This window comes from Bubalus kerabau, chromosome 9 (assembly GCF_029407905.1).
Source record: "Bubalus kerabau isolate K-KA32 ecotype Philippines breed swamp buffalo chromosome 9, PCC_UOA_SB_1v2, whole genome shotgun sequence".
NCBI classification, from domain to species: Eukaryota; Metazoa; Chordata; class Mammalia; order Artiodactyla; family Bovidae; genus Bubalus; species Bubalus kerabau.
The window spans coordinates 84,266,334-84,288,007 of NC_073632.1; the positions used below are offsets into that span (position 1 = coordinate 84,266,334).

At 43.6% G+C, this 21,674-nt stretch overlaps 1 protein-coding gene across 2 annotated transcripts; it reads left to right on the forward strand.

The window, feature by feature from the left end:
- The first annotated feature begins 14,334 nt into the window (after positions 1–14,334).
- HEBP2 (heme binding protein 2) lies at positions 14,335–21,285 on the forward strand. Of its 2 annotated transcripts, none has more exons than XM_055534691.1 (4): positions 14,335–14,484; positions 15,102–15,237; positions 15,951–16,131; positions 20,261–21,285. In XM_055534691.1, the coding sequence occupies exons 1-4, from the start codon at positions 14,476–14,478 to the stop codon at positions 20,457–20,459; spliced, it is 525 nt and encodes a 174-aa protein (XP_055390666.1). In that variant the 5' UTR covers positions 14,335–14,475; the 3' UTR covers positions 20,460–21,285. The 2 variants fall into 2 exon arrangements, with proteins under 2 accessions (XP_055390666.1, XP_055390665.1); XM_055534690.1 differs by having other exon boundaries at positions 14,343–14,577; positions 20,261–21,282.
- Positions 21,286–21,674: the final 389 nt, after the last annotated feature.

Genomic DNA, 21,674 nt, shown 5'->3' on the forward strand with positions numbered 1-21,674 from the left:
GAGGAAAGAAATGACATTTGCAAGCGTTTTAGCTAAAAAAAAATAAAGTGCTACAAAATTCTCTCGTGAGTAGCATCGCTCTTGTTAACTTTTGACTTGCTTCCTAGATTTGGCTTGGTTTTGTGGGAATGTCTCACACTAGAACATCATGGGCTGTCTAACTGTGCCGTGGCAGGACAAAAGATGGCTGTTCCCACACATTATCTTGGGGGGACCCGGTAACAACATATGTTCATCAAGCAGTATTAAGAGTAGAAATCAGTTTAACATTGGCAAGGAAAAGTCAAATCTTTTTTATTCCCTTATATAGGATTGAAGGATTGTTTTATTTTTTATTTTTGCTATACAGTAGGTCTTTGTTGGTTATCCATTTTAAATGTAGCAATGTGTACAAGGAAAGGTCAAAATCTTAAAGAGAAACATAGATAAGCTCTAACAGGGTCTTATAAATCACATTGTTCAAGCTCTTGCTTTGCAGATGTCAAAACTAGAGCTCAGAGAGGTTAAATACCTCCTAAGAGGCTAAGCTGGGACCAGCCTCTCTGCCCTGGGTCAGAGCACCTTTCACAGTGCCAGCTGGTCTCCCAAGAAAACTGCAAATGTGGAATTTCAGTGCCCACTCCAGACTGAGGGTCAGGGCTCAAAATAAGATGGACATAGCTGAGTTTGGAATGGATACAAATCTCGCTCTGTGATTTTCAAATGGGGAGGTAGAGGTGAGTCATTTACACTTGGGGGCTGTATCCGGATACCCATGGGGGTGGCAAGGTGGCACACAAGGTCCTTAAATTTGTATTCAGTGCTGTAATTTCAGGGGTAAAACTTTTTTGTTTTCATAGTATAAACTAAACAACCTTCTGATGGTTCAAAATGAACAAAAAATGATGACTCTTCAAAATTTTTGACATGAACATTTTTATACTAGATACACAGCATGGTAGAGTTGTAGAAAAATAAAGCACACTGCATTACTTTTCAAATGTGATCTGATAGAAATACTAGCAACTTCTTTCAAGATTTAAGCAAAATATAATCTGAGTGAAAAATCAATAAAATTTATTTCAGGAAAATTGTACTGAACAATTCTCTAATGGTCTTTAAGGGAAGTAAATAAACAAATGGCAATGAGAAGCTCAGCAGACAGCCTTCTTTTTTTAATCCTAAGAATCTAGTTCTCTGTGAGACTCTGTTGATATCCCAACTGCCATTTCTTCCTCTTCCTTTGCTAACAGACCCTGATTTGGTTCTGAAATCCTGGGACCGCCTGTGAGAGGCAGACAGATTTCCCTTCCCCCTGCCCACACCAGTGGATACACAATGAGAGTTAATCATGGTGATCTCAATTCCTTGGCCAGGGACTGACTTGGTCTTTGGGGCTGATGGGGGAGATGTACACAGGAGGAGAGGCTTGCTCTAAAAAAAGACTGCCTCACATTAAAAATAAATGCATGGAAGGAAACACTCTTCCTCTCTGCTGGATGTTACATGTCTGTATGCGGTACCTAGGGCTGTTCCTTGGAGAAGGCAATGGCACCCCACTCCAGTACTCCTGCCTGGAAAATCCCATGGACGGAGGAGCCTGGTAGGCTGTAGTCCATGGGGTGGCTACGAGTCAGATACGACTGAGCAACTTCACTTTCACTTTTCACTTTCCTGCATTGGAGAAGGAAATGGCAACCCACTCTAGAGTTCTTGCCTGGAGAATCCCAGGGACGGGGGAGCCTGGTGGGCTGCCGTCTATGGGGTCACACAGAGTCGGACACGACTGAAGTGACTTAGCAGTAGCAGCAGGGCTGTTCTTTGCAACCAGAAGCAAGACATTGGCCAGGACTAGTATTGAGGATAGTAGAGTAGAAAGATGGACAATACCTGGGTTGATGATTGTCATGCTGCCTAATAACCCTGCAAATGTCTATATTTTCATCAGAGAATACCTTTCCCACCACTAACCATTTAAGCCACACTTGGTATTTGTAGACAAAAGCATCCCAAATACCACAGTTTCAAAGGCCAATATGGAAATGCATTGTCATGTTTTAAAATATTCTGATAGGGTTTCCCTGGTGGCTCAGTGGTAAAGAATCAGCCTGCCAATGCAGGAGACACAGATTCAATCCCTGGTCTGGGAAGATCTCACATGCTGCAGAACAACTGAGACTGAGTGCCAGAACTTCTGAGCCCATGTGCTGCAACTACTGAAGCCCGAGTAACTCAGAGGCAGTGCTCCGCCGCAATGGAGCCACCCCAAGAGACGCCACCACAACGAGAATCCCACGCCTCACGACTGGAGAGTAGCCCCCGCTCGCCGCAAGTAGAGAAAAGCCAAGACCCAGCACAGCCCAAAATAAGCAAACAATAAATGTGTTTTGGTAGACTTACATAAAATAAGTAGTCAGTGCTAGGACTCATTAAATACTTTATCAGTGATGTAGTTAAGAAAACATTTTCTTTTGTGGAACCAAATCAAGCTGTAAGAAAATAAACTACAGCCCCCAGGCCAAATTTCACTTGCAACCTGTTATGGTACATCCTGTGAGACAGACTGATTTTTACATTTTTCAATAGTTCAAAAAAAAAAAAAAGGACATTTCATGACACATGAAAGCTATATGAATTAGAATTTTAGTGGCTAGAAATAAAATGATTGGAACCCAGCCATTCCCACTTGTCTATGGCTCTTCCTACTCTTCAAGTAGTTATAGCGGAGACTGCTTGATCTTCAAAGCCCCAAATACTTACTGCCCAGTTGTGTAAAGGTTTGCTGACACCTGCTACACACCAGCAGACTTCAACCCTAGTGCATGGTGGAATTACTTGAGGAACTTTTGGAAATACTGGTATCAGGACCCATATAGACCAATTAAACAGAAATAGAGCCAGAGATTCTAATACAAAGGCAAGTCATTTTCTAGGTAATGTGAGTGGATACAAAATACAGGTGAGCTTCTACCCAGGTGTAAGGTACCATGTTTAGACAAAAATAAGTGTGTAAATCTAGCTTTGAGCCATCATTTATAACCCAACATTCTCTGTAAACACTTCCCTGAAGCCATCAGCGTAATGCGCATCTGCTACCAATTCAACTCACAAAGCACGATTTGCAAGCAGATTATTAGACACAATCATGTAAATAGTGCATCCTTTTTTAAATGTTGACACAACTGGCATACACGGGTAGTACTAGCTGTTAGCAAGTTCCAAGCCAGAGCGTGGAATTGATACAAATCCAGGGATGAAAGAACTAGATTTTAACAGCTAAAAAGCATTTGGAGAAGCAATAACTGTAGCCAGAAAAGATTAAGAAAGGGAGGAAGGCGACTTCCCTGGCAGCCCAGTGGTTAAGATTCCACGCTTCCAATGCAGGAGGCCTGGGTTCTCTCCCTGGTCAGGGAACTAGATCCCACATACCACAGCTAAAAACCCTCAAGGCCGCACTAAGACCCTGCATGGCCAAATAAGTTTTTTTTCTTCCTTTTTTTTAAAATTTTTTAACTTTACAATATTGTATTGGTTTTGCCATATATCAACATGAATCCGCCACGGGTGTTTGTTTTTTTTTTTTCCAAAGAGGTAGTATAATAGTAGCAGTGACCAGAATGGAGACATTTTCACTAAATTCTACACTGGCTCAGAAAATATCACTAAGGCATCATTTTCTACAAAAGAAAAGGAGTCCAGTTTCTGGTCTGGCATGAAAGGAGCTTGCAAGTCATTTCTCCATCATAACAACAACAAAAGGCCCAAGAAACTGAAAAATCAACAGCTCCTCTTAAATTCAGTGAACTGTGGTCACAGGGCAAACCACTGGCCCCAGACTCGAGATGGATACAGAAAATCACAACTTACCTTGAGCAGAAGCCCACACATAGAAACCTCTTCAGGAAACTGGGCCAGAGCTGGGGAAAACCTAACTGCAATTGAAGGACTGCCAGAGGCTCAGAGTAGGCAAAAGCTGAGAACTGAACACTCCAGAGGGGCCCACACTCTGTGAATTTTGCCTCTAGGAGCCCTACCAGATCCTCACGGTGGAGTTCTGAGGGAAAAAACCTTATTGTGCTTCCAGCAGAAGGAGAGGAAGAGGAACCATCCCGAAATCCGCCAGCACGTTCTGTTCTTTGTAACAAAGTCTGCCCTCAAGAGAACTACTTCTCCAGGGCCTAACCTGCTCGGGTTTTATCAGAACCTAACTAACCTGGGAGGGGGCAGGGAATCTGCAGGCCCAGCTGATTCTAGTCTTACACTGCAGAGTGGGCAAACACCCAACTAGCTTGTTCTAATAAAGGGGAGAAAAGGAAAAAGCAACAGAGAAGCACTTATGAAGTTCACAGCCCAGTGGCACAGGCTCACTAAAAGACTGGGACCTAATCATAAAACTATAAAACATTTTCCCTTCCCCCACATCTAACCACGGACCACCATGTAATTAAAGGCCTATTTACTGCAGTTCTCTTTGCCTAGGACATTGAGTTTACCCTTCAAGAAAGAATTGTATACTAAAAGGCACAAAACACAATTTGAATTAACAGAGCAAGCATCAGAAACAGATCCAGAGATGGCAGGAATGTTGTTGGAATTATCAGACCAGGAATGTAAAATAAATATCATTAATGTGCAAAGAGCTCTAATGGAAAACATAGACAACAAGAACAGAAGGGCAATGTCTGCAGAGAGACAGAAATTCCATGAAGGAACCAAAAAGAAATGCTAGAAACCAAAAACACTGTCACAGAAATGAAGAATGCTTTTGATGAGCTTATCAGTAGACTGGACACAGTTGAGGAAGGAATCTAAGTTTAAGGAGCTATTAATAGAAAATTTCAAAAGGGAAAAGCAAAGAGAAACAAAAAACTGGAAAAAAAAAAAGGCAAAACAATACACAAGAGTCGTGAGACAACTGTAGAAGGTGTTGGTTCGTGTGCACTCAGTCATGTCCAACTCTTTGCGACCCCATGGACTGTAGCCAGCCAGGCTCCTCTGTTTATGGAGTTTTCCAGGCAAGAATACTGGAGTGGGTTGCCATTTCCTACTCCATAAAAGACCCTGATGCTGGGAAAGATTGGAGGCGGGAGGAAAAGGGGACGACAGAGGATGAGATGGTTGGATGGCATCACCAACTCGATGGACATGAGTTTGAGTAAACTCCAGGAGTGGGTGATGGACAGGGAAGCCTGGTGTGCTGCAGTTCATGGGGTCACAAGGAGTCGGACATGACTGACTGAACCGAACTGAAAAGGTGTTACATAGGTATAATGGGAATACCAGAAAGCGAAAAGAAATATTAGAAACAACAATGACAACAAGTTTCCCTAAATTAATGTCAAATCACAGATTCAGGAAACTCAGAGAGCATCAAACAGGAAAACAAACAAAAATACCCCTACAGCTGGGCATTTCAAATTCAAACCACAGAAAACCAAAAATAAAGGAAAAATCTTGAAAGAAGTCAGATGAGGTGAGAGGGAAAGTTTTACATACAGAAGAAGAAAGATGAGACCAACAACTTCATCTCAGAAACCATGTGGTCCCAAAGACCAAGTCAGTCCCTGGTGAAGGAACTGAGATCACTGTACTCTGATATTAGAATAAGGCATCCTAAGTCCCACCATGTTCTCAGTGCAATGCAGGACTTTGCCATACAGAGTTAAAATAAAGCTTCTCCTTCTCCAATTCCTTCCCCCTTATTCAGACAATACACATAGTTGGATGTTTTGAAAGGCCAGCATTAGCATTCATCCTCTCTATCTGGATTCTGAGCAAGGCGAGGCAAAAGTTACAAATTCTCACTTTAAGCATTGAATCTTCTTGGTTCTAAATTATTCATTATTTACTTCTTTATCACACTAATAAGCCCTGCCTCAGAGAGTTGTTAATAAAAAGATCCAATGTTAAAACACACATCCACCATAAGGGCAGAGTAAGTATATTCTGTATTTATCTTCCCATATACGACATCAGACATTCTCACTCTCTTGTAGGGAAACTAAAATGTCAGAACCTACTCAGCCATCAGCCTTACCAGGCTAAATGCCCAGAGCTCACATCATTTTTAGGGGCCCATGAAAATATTTTAATTTCTTTTAAAACCAAAATTTAAAAAGTTAATTTGGGGGGGCATCAAAAATTATATTCATCTTTATAACAACAGAGACATAAAATACAAATGTTTGTATTTTTCTACAGAGGAAGGGACCCTCCAAAGCAAAAGTGCTTTGGGCCCATCACAGTTATAATGTAGCCCTGGGAGGAAGGCTGTCCCAGATCAAAGGAAGCCAATTTTAGGCAAGGAAACCAGAGAAATCTGAAATTTTTTCAGAGGAAATACCTGTGTTCTCTCTCTCTTCCCTACACACACCCAGTGGTTCTAGCCACATTTTCCCTCCCTCTCTCCTCTTGTTCTGTTAGTGTCATTAAAACAGTAAACAATCAAGTGATCTCAATAAGTCTTCTCCTTAGGCAGAATGTATAAGAACATGCTTGCTGAATGAGCAGAGGATCAGGTAAGTTCAAAGAACCAATTTCAGTTCTTAATGAACTGGTCCAGAGTTTTTATTCACAAAAGACTATACTAATAACTACTATTTATCAGGATATGACATGCAAAACATTGGGCCAAGAGATGACCAGGCATTACTTCTTGGAATCCTCAATAGCATACGAGGTGAATCCCATCCATTTGTACAAATGAGGAAACAGATTCAAGGCCAACATCACACAGCCAGAAAGTAGGAGAGTTGCAATGGAAAGCCAGTCTCTTAAACCTTGCAGCAGGCATCTTCTGACCTGGTGGAAAGTGAAAGTGTTAGTCATTCAGTCGTGTCTGACACTTTGCAATTCCATGGACTATAGCCCATCAGGCTCCTCTGCCCATAGAATTCTCCAGGCAAGAATACCGGAGTGGGTAGCCATTCCCTTTTCCAGACGATCTTCCCAACCCAGGGATCGAACCTTGGTCTCCTGCATTGCAGGCACATTCTTTACCATCTGAGCCACCAAGGTATAGAATTTGTGATAATGGCAGGATTGAAACCACTGTAGCCCCAGAAACTGATGCCAAACTCCAATTCACTGGTATTAAAAATATATTTCAACTCTTACATTCTCACAAGTAGAATGAACCATGTACTGACCACATACAGAGACTTTGCTTTGATTATCCTGTACTTCAAGTGCAGGTCCAAAAGAATTCCAGCTGTGAAAGCAACATTAATGGGAATCCGAGCTGTCTCTACCATGTCCATTTTCATGGAAACACGTCCTGTTTCATCTGCATCTCCAAGCCTAGAGAAGGTAATGTCAACTCACCAAATGTATTCCATCTGTACAATAAATATGAACCTGGAAAAAGCCCCATGTTTCTGAACATAAATAATAAAAACCAAACTAAAACAAAAATGTATATGATATGTTTTAATATGAATTTATACTATTTTTTCCCAGAGTTTTTTGAGATGTGAGCTACCTGCTGCTGCTGCTAAATCGCTTCAGTTGTGTCCAACTCTGTGCAACCTCATAGATGGCAGCCCACCAGGCTCCCCCATCCCTGGGATTCTCCAGGCAAGGACACTGGAATGGGTTGCCATTTCCTTCTCCAGTGCATGAAAGTGAAAAGTGAAAGTGAAGTCGCTCAGTCATGCCTGACTCGTAGTGACCCCATGGACTGCAGCCTTCCAGGCTCCTCCGTCCATGGGATTTTCCAGGCAAGAGTACTGGAGTGGGGTGCCATTGCCTTCTCCGGTGAGTTACCTAGTTGTGGTATATTTGGTTTCCACTTTTACTTCACGTCATGAACCTGTTAACATCAGTGTGGCTATCCCTCTATGTTTTTAAAAACACTCACTGCAGTCTCAGAAGTTATATCAGCCTCATATTGATTAGAATTGATGTTCTACTTTTAAAGACATTCCCAGCTTTAGACCTTAGCTTTCTTATCCTTAACCCCACATTCAATAAATGTCTCTTCATTTTCTGTGGTCCATGAGAAAGGTGGTTCACAGGTGCTTCTAAAGACACTCAATCACGATCAGTGTCTGATAAATTCAGATTGGCATTCATTCAACATTTATCAAGCAATTATGTGTCAGGCACCAAGTGTAAATGGGGCTTCGTGGGTTGCTTTGTGTCTAAATAATGGATGACTATTAAAATTCTTACCCAAACTAAAGGAGAAACCAAGCAAAAGAAAAGAATACATTTTCCATTAGAATACCAAGTTGCTATCCATTTTATAGTTATATTTCAGATTGTAGTAACAGTAAAAAGACCAAATATTTAATTACATTGTGAGTACAAGAATGGCCTCTGAGTAAACAATGACTTGAATGTAAAATAAAAAAGGCTGAGCACTGAAGAATTGATGTTTTCGAATTGTGGTGCTGGATGAGACTATTAAGAGTCACTTGGACAGCAAGGAGATCAAACCAGTCAATCCTAAAAGAAATCAACCCTGAGTATTCATTGGAAAGACTGATGCTGAAGCTGAAGCTCCAATACCTTGGCCACCTGATGTGAAGAACCTACTCACTGAAAAAGACCCTGATGCTGGGAAAGATCGAGGGCAGGAGAAGAGGGCAACAGAAGATGATATGGTTGGACAGCATCACTGACTCAATGGACATGAATCTGAGCAAACTCCAGGAGATAGTGAAGGACAGGGAAGCCTGGAGTGCTGCAGTCCATGGGGTCGCAAATAGCTGGACTCGACTTAATGACTGAACAACAACAGCAACCAAGGGCAAAATTCTATACATTTCTAAACCCCACCAACACCCACTACAGCACCATTCGTAGACAACATATAAATTACTCTTTTAGCAATTATTCCTGAAATAAACCACCTCAAACAGAACGGCATTTTAAAAAGTAGCCATTTTTTTAATGCTCACAAATTCTGTAGGTACTGCCTGTGTCTGCTCTGTGACCTCTGGGGCCTCAGCATGGAAGAAGGGAGGCTGTCTGGAGGATAAGGAGCTGGCGCTGTCGGAACCCCTGGTCACTCACGTGTGGTGGTTGTCGCCAGCTGTCAGTCAGGACCTCAGCTAGGAACCTACACATTGCTTTCCATGGAACTGCCTGGGCTCCCCTTCAGCAGGGTTGTTGGATTTCTAAGCGCGGGTAGCCCTAGAACTCGGTGGAAGTGTTTAATAACCAGGCCTCAGAAGTCACACAGTCTGCCCAGTTTCAAGGAATAGGACCAGAGGCCTCATTCTCTCATGGCAGGTGCAACAAAGTCACGTTATAGGAACAGCATGTTGGATGAGAGACAATGTGGCAACTGTCTCTGGGAAATAAAATCTGCTTCAAGGATGGAATAATCCATGACCAAACAACATCAGCAATTGGCATTAGTACTTCTCTCAGTTATTTGAATTCTCCTTTGACAACACGGTGGGATTGCCCTTTCACACCCTCCCAAAGTCAGTTAAGGCCTGATGACGTGCTTTGGTCCATGAAATATGGATGGAAGTGCAGGAAGCATTTACAGTCAATCCTCATGATTCCTAGATTCCATACTTGCAAATTCACCTACTTGCTGATATATCTTTGTTACCCTCACATCAATACATCACTTTCTGGCTCATGGGTGGACGTGTATATGCGTAGAGTGGTGAAAATAACCAAGCCACCAAAGACACATTCCCAGATAGTCGAACAAGGCTAAGCTCTGTTTTCTACTTACAGGTCTCATACATGGTCCTTCTCACAGGTTATTTAGTGGCACATTTTTCACATTTTTGTGCTTTTGTTGGTGATTGTGCTCTTTTAAATGCCCTCTCAGGCGTAGTGCTGAAGTGCTATAAGTGCTCCTAAGAGAAAAGAAGGACGGGATGTGCCTTTTGGAGAAGACACATAAACTTCAAGAATGCATAAGTTACAGTGCTGTTTTTTGTGAGTTCAGTGTTAATAAATTAACAGCACATATTAGGGACTTCCCTGGCAGTCCTGTGGTTAAGACTCCATACTCCCAATGCAGGGGCACGGGCTCAATGCCTGGTTGGGAAACTAAGATCACACGTGCTGCACAGTGTGGCAAAACAGATTAATAAAAGCAGAGTTTGTCAGAATGGATTTTTAAAAGTATATACTAAATGACTTATCGTTATGCAATTACACACATAAAATAAGGCTACATATTGATGACAATATAACCAGAGGTTCACAGGAAACTAAGTCTGTATTTCCTCTAGTACCAACAGTTCAGTATTCACTAGTTCAAAGTCCATGGTGACTGTATAGAACATACATAGCTGCCATGAATAATGAGAGATGGCTCAAATTCCTGCTGCAGGATTCTCCTGTGCTTGCTCCCCGGCTGGGATGAACTTGGAGACCCTGGTGATATAAAAGTGCCACAGTGTACTATCACAAATGCCATAAATCTTAAATAAAACATCTTCACAATGTCATGTAAACACCGGTTAAACATGAGCTAATAAAAAGAAAAATTTTACTTTAACTAATCAACAAGAAAACTAGCTAGATAATTTGACATGTTAGTATAAAACTTGAGTCTTCTGAATTTCATTGTTCATTCTAACTGAAATTAGTTTAAAATAAATCCCTTTCTTTCCTTCCTTCTGTTCTTTTACATGACTAATTATCAACTTGTAAATATATATAATTCAACTTAGTCACCTGTTATCTTAATTAATTGTATATTTCACACCCTATAAAATGAATGTCTCCAAATGTAGCCTCAGTTTTTATACAAATAAAATACTCTTCCCCTCAAAAAGCATTGATAACTGTAAGGTATGCTACAGGTGAAAAAGAACAACAGATTTCTTAAGCATCACTATAAATTACTTTCTTTTCCTCTTAAAAAAAATATTGCTGTAAAGTAAAATTGTATTCTCAACTTGGCAAATTTACCTATGGAATGGATCACATCTGTTACATGAGTTAAAATTCATGTTGATATATGGCAAAACCAATACAATATTGTAAAGAAAATAAAATAAATAAATAAAAAATAATAAAAATAAGTCAAAATTCATTATTTAGCCTTCACTAAATAATTCAAACATATCTCAGCAATAATAATAGATTTGCTATAAACCCTAGAAAGTGTCATATATCCTCAGACCACTGCATACCTGTTTGAGCAGGAAAGGGGAAGGAAACAAAAAGACATCAATTGCTTTAAAAACACTAGGCCCACAGAACATGATATTATCCAGCAACAGAAAGGAATGGAGCACTGATGGATGCTACAACATAGATGACTCTTGGAAGCATAACACTAAGTGAAAGAAGCCAGTCACCAAAGATCACATATTATATATAATTCCATTTATATGAAATGTCCAGAATTGGCAAATCCATACAGACAGAAAGTAAAGAGTCAGACATGACTGAGCGACTAACAATGTGTTCTATACACTATTGAGACAGAAGATAGATTACTGATTGCCAGGGACCAGGAGGCTGGGTGTGCTGTGTGCTCAGCTGCTTCAGTCATGTCCTACTCTTAGCAACCCCATGGACTGTAGCTCGCCAAGCTCCTCTGTCCATGGGAATCTCCAGGCAAAAATACTGGAGCAGGTTATCATGCCCTCCTCTAGGGGATCTTCCCAATTCAGGAATCAAACCCAAGTCTCTTATGTCTCCTGTGTTGACAGGTGGATTCTTTAACGATCTGAGCCACCAGGGGAGATTAGGAGTAACTGCTAAATTCTATAGGGCTTTTTTCTGGAGTGATGGAATGCTCTAGAATTAGTGCTGATGCTTGTATAATACAATGAATATACTGAAAAACAATGAACTGTATTTGTTAAAATGGTGACTTTCACACCTATGGCTGATTCATGTCAATGTACGGCAAAAACCACTACAATATTGTAAAGTAATTAGCCTCCAATTAAAATAAATAAATTAAAAAGATAAATAAATAAAATGGTGACTTCTATGTTATGTGAACTGTATATCAAAACAAAAAATTTTTAAGGCAGACCCACTAGAATGGCTATAATAAAAAAGTCAGATAATAACAAGTGTTGGGTAAGGATATGTAGAAACAGAAAGCTCACACCCCACACCAGTGTGGAAGTGTGTTCTAACCAATGGACCACCAGGGAATTCTGTGGTACAGTCACTTTAAAACATCATCTGCCAGTTCCTCAAAAAAGTAAATATAGGGTTACCATTTGACCCAGCAATTCCATTCCTAGCTTTTACCCAAGAGAAATGAAAACATGCCCAACAGAAACATGTATACACATGTGCACAACAGTATTACTACTCAAGCCAAAAGTTTGAAGCAATTCAAATGATCATCAACTGATGAAAGAATAAACAAAACACTTATCAAACAGAATATTTTTCAGCCATTAAAAGGACTGAAGTACTGATACATGCTACAATGTGGATGAACCTTGAAAATATTTTGTCAAGTGAAAGCAGCTAGTCAGAAAGGTCCACATTCTACATGCTATGTTTGTGTCCTCCTAAACATTTGTATGGAGAAGGCAGTGGCACCCCACTCCAGTACTCTTGCCTGGAAGATCCCATGGACGGATGATCCTGGCAGGCTGCAGTCCAGGGGGTCGCTAAGAGTCGGGCACGACTGAGCAACTTCACTTTCACTTTTCACTTTCATGCAATGGAGAAGGAAATGGCAACCCACTCCGGTGTTCTTGCCTGGAGAATCCCAGGGACAGGGGAGCCTGGTGGGCTGCTGTCTATGGGGTCGCACAGAGTCGGACACGACTGAAGTGACTTAGCAGTAGCAGTAAACATTTGTATGTTGAAACCGTGATGCCCAATATGATGGGTTAAGAGGTGGGGGCTTTGGACAGTAATGAGGTCATGAAGAAAGACCCCCACATGAGTGGGATTAGTGCCCTTATAAAAGAGACCAGAAAAAAGTCCTTCTGCCATGTGAGGGTACAATAAGCAGTCTGCCACGAGGAAGAGAACTGTCATCTGACCTTGCTGAACTTGGACTTCTGGCCTCCAGAACTGTGAGAAACACATTTCTGCTCTTTAGAAGTTACCCAGTCTGTGATATTTTGTTATAGCAGCCAGATGTATTAAGACACTGCCATTTTGGAGAAGGCAATGGCACCCCACTCCAGTACTCTTGCCTGGAAAATCCCATGGATGGAGGAGCCTGGAAGGCTGCAGTCCATGGGGTCGCTGAGGGTCGGTCACGACTGAGCGACTTCACTTTCACTTTTCACTTTCATGCATTGGAGAAGGAAATGGCAACCCACTCCAGTATTCTTGCCTGGAGAATCCCAGGGACAGAGGAGCCTGGTGGGCTGCCATCTACGGGGTCGCACAGAGTCGGACACGACTGAAGCGACTTAGCAGCAGTAGCAGCTGCATGGTCCCATTTATAGGAAAGGTCCAGAACAGAAACAAAGAGCAGATGAGTGGTTGCCTAGGACTGGGTGGTGGAGATTTAAGAATGATGACTAATGAGGTTTCAGTGGGGTTTCTTTTGGGGGTGGAAGATGAAAACAATGTTCTAAAATTCACTGTGGTGACCACTGCACAGCTGTGAATACACACTAAATATCATTGACTGGTATGTCTTAGGTGGGTGAACTATATGGTAAGGGAATTTTTTCTCAATAATTCTCTTAGGGAAAAAAAAGACTAAATCTAACCAAAAACTTCTAAAATCACTAAGGCCTGGCTACTGTCTCCTCTTTCTCTTTCCCACCACACTTTCCCAGCCTGTTAGGTCTGATGGGGTGACTTAAGGGTTTGGAGGCCATTTGGTGGGGAGAGGACAAGAAACCAGGACAGTTCAAGATTTTCTCAGGGCGTGACTGTGGCCTCACCCACTTCCTTCCCCTGGGCCCCTGACTGCCATTTGGACCCTAAGCTCCCGTCTAGGTGTGAGTGGGGCGGCCCGCTTGCCTCTGTCCCGGGATCCAACACGGGCACGGAGCATTAGGCCCACGAGGGTGCGGACAGGGGCGGCCAAGGTCAGAGTCGGGAGAAGCATCGCCTCACCCCGCCCCCCGCCTTCCACTGAGGCACTCACGAGGGCGAGCCGTGCTCACCTCCCTCCGCAGGCGTAGACCCGTCAGCAGAACCGGCTCCCCGCGCGGGTGCGGCCGCGGCAGAGGTTCCCGGGCCGGTTACACCAGAAACCCCACGGGCCACCTACTCTGCCCTTCTCCGCCCCCGGCTCCCATGGTGGACGCCTCTGTGTGCCTGTTAACTAAAATACAAGGGCGAGGGCGGAGAAGACTCCCAAGGAAAGCCCGGCCAAGCCCACGGGACCCGCAGGAGAAGCGGCCGGCCGGAGCTGCCCCGGGTCGGGATCGAGGTCGCTGCGTCCCCTCCCGGTCGGGGCCCCGCAGTGTTCCGCGGACTCGGGGCTCCCGCACTGCGCGGAGGTGACCAGACGTCTGCTGGGCGGGGACTCGGGGACACGCAGGCGGGGCGGTCCCGAGCGGCCCGGCGCGGCCCCCTTCTTGGCGCAGCTAGCCGGGCTCTTTCCCCGGAGCGTCGGCGCCGCCCATGGCCGAGGTACTGGAGCCCGATCCCCGGGCAGCCGAGGGCTCGGAGGCCCCCGTGGTGGAGACGCCGGGCTGGGAGGTCCCAGAGGATGCTGGCCCCCAGGTAGGCGCCGCCCGCAGGCTGGGAGGGTGCGGGCCGTGGGGGTGGCGAGCGCGGGGTGTCCCCGAGCTGATCTGCAATGAGGCCGGAGGGTCTCATAGGTTTAACTAAAAAATACATTTAAAAAATTGGTCTGAGTCCTAACCCCATTCCTGCACAAACAGGAAAAGGGGGTCGAGAGCCGTCGTAACTCTAGATGCCACATCTCAATTTTGTTTCTTTGTGGCTAAAAAAAAAAATATTGATGTCCCCAAACTCTAGATGGGACCCTCTGGGCAAAGGGGCGGAACAGTTGCTTGCTTTTAACCTGAACTGAGAGGCCGCCAGCGTCTCTAATCTAAATATGGGAGCAGCGAGGGAGGGGCCCTGTCGGCGTTGAGAAGTCAGAACCTCGGGCTGGACCCAAGGGCAGCGCCCCTCGCCAGGACAGGCCGTCCTAGAGGATCAGAGATCAAGGTATCTGTACTGCTGCATCTCACGTTCTGCCTTAGAATTGTCTCCTCCAAGTTTTCCCTGTTCCATCTTAGCCCGGAAGTTATGAGATCCGACACTACGGGCCTGCCAAATGGGTCAGCACTGCGGTTGAGTCTATGGACTGGGATTCAGCCATGCAGACTGGCTTTACAAGGCTGAAGAGCTACCTTCAAGGCAAAAACGAGAAAGGTGAAGGCGGTTTACCTTTAATGACCGTATTGTGGCCTGGCTTATTGGGTTTTCACTTATTAAAGAAATATGTTTTTAGAATAGCAAAATAACCAGATGATCAAAGACAGTGTCCGAAGAGGAGGGAGGCCTATGCTCGGGATCCTTCCTGTCTTGAGGAGGGTACTCCTGGGCCTCCTCTGTTCTCCTTTCTGTGACTCATTTGAATGAACTGGGCCTCTGTGTACCTAGCCTTAAGGCCTTTTTAAGGCTAATGTTTTGAGATAATTTGGTGACTGGTAAAACAAGAGATATTAGGAGGCAGGAAGGGTCAACAAACACAAGGTCCAGAGTCTCAAGATCTGTCTTCTGGTTTGGCACTGATGCTGTTTAGATTTTAGCAGGTCTTAGCCAATGAGACCTCAGTCTGAATTGTATAAGTAAAGAATGACCTAGACCATGTGATTTCTAATTTTCCCTTCTATCTCTAAAACTATGGACTAATGAAAAATATTGATAGTACATAAATAACTATAATGTTAATAGTGCAGAAAGTGTTTAAGTCGCTAATTGTAATTTTGCCCTTATTTTTATTAAGATGAAAATTACCTTAAAGGTAAATATTTATGTCAAGAAACTCAGGTCAAAAAATAATTACATTTGAAAATGTAGTTATAAATACACTAAATCTTGAGCTTTTCCTTTGCATCTAAATATATATTTTCGTGGCACAGAGATGAAAATAAAGATGACAGCTCCAGTGGCGAGCTACGTGGAGCCCGGCTCAGGTCCTTTTAGCGAGTCTACCGTTACCATTTCCCTGTATATCCCCTCTGAACAGCAATCTGATCCGCCCAGGCCTGCAGAGTCTGATGTCTTCATTGAAGACAGAGCCGAGATGACGGTGTTTGTACGGTAAGTGGCAGATGTCATTCATAGCACTGCTGACTGCTGGTTTTACTTGTGGGCACTCATAGTTTAGCGCCTGTGTAGTTTAGCTCCTGTGCTTTTCACCCCTCCATGAAAACAGGCCTAATGCATTTTGTGGTGTTTTTCTAGTGACTTGTTTCATATGTTACTAAGGGTCTGTGACATGAAAAAATGAATTCATTTGAAGAGACGTCTCATGCATCCCTCCCACATATAAGAAGCAACACAAATTACACTCCCACCCCACCCCTCAAATGCATTAGACTGCCTTTACCTGCCATCGAGTTACATCTGGAGAAAAACGCTTTAAAACAGTGCGTGGTACCCCTCCTCCCAAATCTAGGTTCTGATAACCTCAAACTCTTCCTTGTTCCTCCAGCCTAAAGGATGGTAGCTGCTTCCTACAGTTACTGCATTTCTCAGACCTTCAATACCTTTCCACTCATTCCTTGTATTAAATTCTCTCTGTTGGTATTTTGAAGAGCCCCACAAAGTACATAATAGTCTTGTATTAGAGTCCCTTTGTTATTCCCTTTCTCACCCTCTTATATCCCCTGGTGACTTAGACAGTGAAGAATCTGCCCGGGTTCCATCCCTGGGTTGGGAAGATCTCCTGGAGGAGGGCATGGCTACCCACTCTAGTATTCTTGCCTGGAGAATTCCATGGACAGAGGAGCCTGTGGGCTACCGTCCATGGGGTCAAAAAGTAGAAAAGGGCTGGGCGACTAACACTTTTACTTTTACCCTCCCTTGTTAAAAGACTCTGTCGCTCTGTCTCTGTTTCCTCAAGTCCCATGTACCCGTCAGCCCAGCATAGCCTGGTACAGCCTCACCTGCTCCTTGGGCTCCCGTCGCCCTCCGCAGCACACTTGAACTTGTCACTCGAGGGCAGTGCTTTCCCATGTGCCTCCTGCAGCATCCTTGTGCTGACCTGTCTGGCCCCATGATCCTTGTCCATCCTGTAACTCACCCTCTTGTCTTTCCTCTCCTCCTGGTTCTCTCCCTCCAGCAGCACCTCATCCACTCCCCACCCAGGGGCCACTGCTGATGGCCCTTACTAACCCTCATGTTATAGTAGATGTGCTCTGGGTGGTCTGTTCACACTGCTTCAACTATCTGTGGCCTGTGACTCAAATTCAGTGTCTCCAGCCCTGATTTTCCTACTAGCTGGGCATCTCCGTGTGAGGGTGGAAGATCAAGCTCAACAGCTCTGAAACCCAGCTTTCCCCCAAGCCTTCTCTGACCTTACAGTGCCTGTGTCAGTAAAGCGTCTCGATGGTCTGACAGCCTCCCCAACAAGGACCATTGTGGCCATCAGCATGCTCCACCCTGATAATCAGTCCCCAAATCCAGCCCATTTGCCTCAGAAACGGTCGTGATTCCGTTCCCTTCACCCCTCAGTCACTTCCTCAGGGCCTCACCTCACAGGGACCTCAGCTGAGACCTCTGTGCTACCCCCGTGCCCAGCGCGTGCCTGACGCTCACCAGATACTCTGACGTTTTTCAATCTCAGGTTTCCCTTCAAGAGCCTCCCAACTATTCTCTGCCCACCAGTCTCCTCCTCTCTCCTGCCCTCCACTCTGGATCTCCAATCTATCTTACAACAGCAACAAAACCCTAACCTGTTACAGCGTTTAAAAATCTGTTGGTTTCCTCTTGCTTCAGCGTGACATTCAGACAGTTCACAGTGTACGCATCGCCTTCATAATGTGGCCCAACCTGTCTCCCTGACATCTGTGCTCCCCTCTCCTCCTGCCCTTCACTGAGCAGGCCAAGTTCCTCCACATCTCTTTACCTTTGATTTTGGACAAGTTGCTGAGATTTTCCTTGCCAAAACCTCCTCATCTATGAAACGTGTATAGTCAGAGTACCTACCTACCTCACAGGGTTGCCATAGAGGATCAGATGAGTTAATTTACATAAAATACTCAGAACACGAGCAGGATCTTACTACCAACTCTAGCTCCCTCCCTCTTCTCTGCTTGGAGAGCCTGCTTTCATCCTTTAGGACCTAGATCAATGGGCACCTTGTCCATGAGGCCTTCCTCAGTGTCTGCAGCCAGCCAGCCACTCTGTCCTATGATTGTAAAATCTAATGATCTATTTATAGATTGTAACATCATCAAGAATACAGCAACATGTTTCTCTGCCCGAATCCGACCGCTCCTGGTGAGGCAGGTGTTTGGGGGAGGCTCAATATTTGTCTGTGTCCTGAATAAAGCCATGGATAAATCACTGTAGAACAACATGTATTCAGAGGACAAAAGATGATCTCTAAGTAGGAGGTTCAAGATTTGATTTCAAGAAAGAAGTGAGATCTGAAACAAATTCCCTTTAGGCAGAACATATTATACTAAGAGTTGACTATTCCTTAAGGAAATAAATAATAAATTTGGCAGTCAGAATGTTTCCTAACACATGGTTCAGAGTAATTATTATCAGTCAACATGATGAAGATTAAGGACAGTTTTGTTAATTGTCTTCATTTTATTTTATATACATGTGCATAGATTCCTATACTTATTCAATTAGGATTTAAAAGGTATTGCATGCCAGGAATGACTAGGTGCCTGGTAGACATTGTTGAATAAGACAGGCCTGGTTTGTACTCTTGAGACTTCCATCTTATCTGATGAATGGTAGGAATGCTTTTCCATTGGCGTATTGATAATAAACTTCGTGCTAAAGAAGAATTAGAAATCCTATTAGAAATGTTTTTGTTTGTTTTCCTATTCTCAAACTTCAGACTCATCGTGTTTACATGTCAGTGACTCAGCTAAGTCAGAGTGCCGCCATGATTTCATCTCAGGCTGTTTTCATTTGTATACTTTAAAATCTACACTTAAACTTTTACTTTCCCACTTTTTATTAGAATCTTTTGACTGTCTTTTCATCCCCATCCTCTTAGCAGCCTCCTCACTGGTCCCTTCTCTGCAATCTAGTTTCCATCTCTCTGCCTATATTTTTACCCAGATCTGATCAAGTTACTTTGCTGCTCAATATCCTTTGGAATAATCTAAAAAGGCTTTAGGATGATACACAAAGTTCTTACTTCCATGTCTGACTCACCTTTCTGACTTCAGTTTATGCCTGTGAAAATGCTTTGTGTTTTTTGGACTTTTGTTCTCTTATCCTTCCCCTTTCTCTGCCAAGGAAAGCCATCCTCCATTCTAGACCCAACTCAGAGATACACCTTTACCCTTGATATGATCATATCCTCAGTGTTCCCAAGCACTTTGATTCTGTCTCTGATAAAACTCTACTCAGACTGTATGGAGAGAGTCACCAAAATGTCCATCTCTTCCATTAGACTGAAAGTTCATAGGATCAAAACTATATTATGTTCATCTGTCATACAGCACCTACCCTTTTCCAAGGAGAAAAAGAGGTAGTGTTTGACAGAAAATAGAGAGAGAAGGCAGTGGCACGCCACTCCAGTACTCTTGCCTGGAAAATCCCATGGATGGAGGAGCCTGGTGGGCTGCAGTCCATGGGGTCGCTAAGAGTCAGACACGACTGAGCGACTTCACTTTCACTTTTCACTTTCCTACATTGGAGAAGGAAATGGCAACCCACTCCAGTGTTCTTGCTTGGAGAATCCCAGGGACGGGGGAGCCTGGTGGGCTGCCGTCTGTGGGGTCGCACAGAGTCGGACACGATTGAAGGGACTTAGCAGCAGCAGCAAGTCTGAAAGGGAGCCTACTGAAGGGGTTTCCCTGTGGTCTGACCTGGAGCATCAGCATTATCAGGAGTTTATGAGAAATGCAGGCACTCAAGCCCCACCCCAGACACCCTGAACCAGCATTTTCCCAGCTGACTTGCATGCACATTAGAGTTTCAGAAGCACAGCATTAGAGCACAAGATGGTGTAAAGTCCAAATTTGCCCAACAGATGAGACCCTGTGCCTCCTCCTGGGTCCCCCTCAGCGTGTGTGAGGTCACACTGAGCCTGGGAACCAGAGAAAAGGAACAGGTCAGTTCAGGTGCCTAGAGGGAGGAACTCTGAAACTGCACTTCATCCAGATTTCCTTATATCAGCCTCTGCTTTTTTTCCTAAACTAACACTCGCATCGGTATTAAAATCATTTATGGTCATTTACTTTCTCCTTTGTAGGTCTTTCGATGGATTCTCTAGTGCCCAAAAGAATCAAGAACAACTCTTGACATTAGCAAGCATTTTGAGGGAAGACGGAAAAGTTTTCGACGAAAAGGTTTACTACACCGCAGGCTACAATAGCCCTTTCAAATTGCTTGATAGAAATAATGAAGTATGGTTGATCCAGAAAAATGAACCCTCCAAAGAAAGGGAATGAGAAAAGGAGAGAAAGGTCTACTGTCTGGGGCAAAACTTTTGTTTAACATAGACCTCATCATTACCTATAAGCAAAATGTATCTAGTATCTCTACCCGAGAGTACTACTATGAACTGAGCTTATTTCTACTGTGCCTTTTTAATGCTTGATGCCTTAGATGCACAGATAATTAGGGGACAGGATTATATAAACATGTAAATCTGGCTTTATTTCTATGAATGTTCTCTCTTCATTGCTGTATCACAATCATGTTGCCTTATTTCTACTTGGATTTGCATCATTACCCACTCCAGATATTATCAATAAAAATGGTAACGTTCATCCTGTGTGGAACTACAAGGCTGTCAAGCCTGGAGAAGTGAAGTTCAGTTGGAAACAAAAATCAAATCATCTTCTGCAGCTGCCACTGTTCCTTTCTTTGTCGAGCCTGCTCTTCTATCCGCCCACTGCCCCCACCACACAAGAAAAACTCACAGGACTCAGAAGTCTTGCTAATATTTTGTGATAAAAATATATTTGTGAAGTTAGGGACTTCTGACTTAATTTTGATACTCAAGAAAGACATGCTTTATCCAAACAAATATATACAAACATAGAATTTTAAAATTCACTTGAGTTTTAAAGTATTTTATGTGGTATTTCTGGAGATCATATAAAAGTGATTCAGTATTCAAAGAGTGGGTTGTTGCAAAATGAGGAAGTTTGAAAATTGGACCTATTGTATTGGAATGTGCTTGTTCTGGAGAAGACATCACATTCAAACACCTGGTAGCCTGTCATGGGAAGCTTCACTGTGGGCTCCTAGGGGATGATGGTTGTGTGAAGGAGAAAAGCAGGTTGGAGCTCAGTTCAGTTCAGTTGCTCAGTCGTGTCCGACTCTTTGCGACCCCATGAATCGCAGCATGCCAGGCCTCCCTGTCCATCACCAACTCCCAGAGTTCACTCAGACTCACGTCCATCGAGTCAGTGATGCCATCCAGCCATCTCATCCTCTGTCGTCCCCTTCTCCTCCTGCCCCCAATCCCTCCCAGCATCAGAGTCTTTCCCTCATTTTAACTCTTCGCATGAGGTGGCCAAAGTACTGGAGAACATCCATTGAATGACATTACTTCCTGTTCCCGTCTTTGTGTGTGTTCAAGCAGGGATCATGTGATCACTTGTATGAAAGATTTGGGTATCCAGTGGATGAAAGACTGGGGCTAGATGATGCTCAAG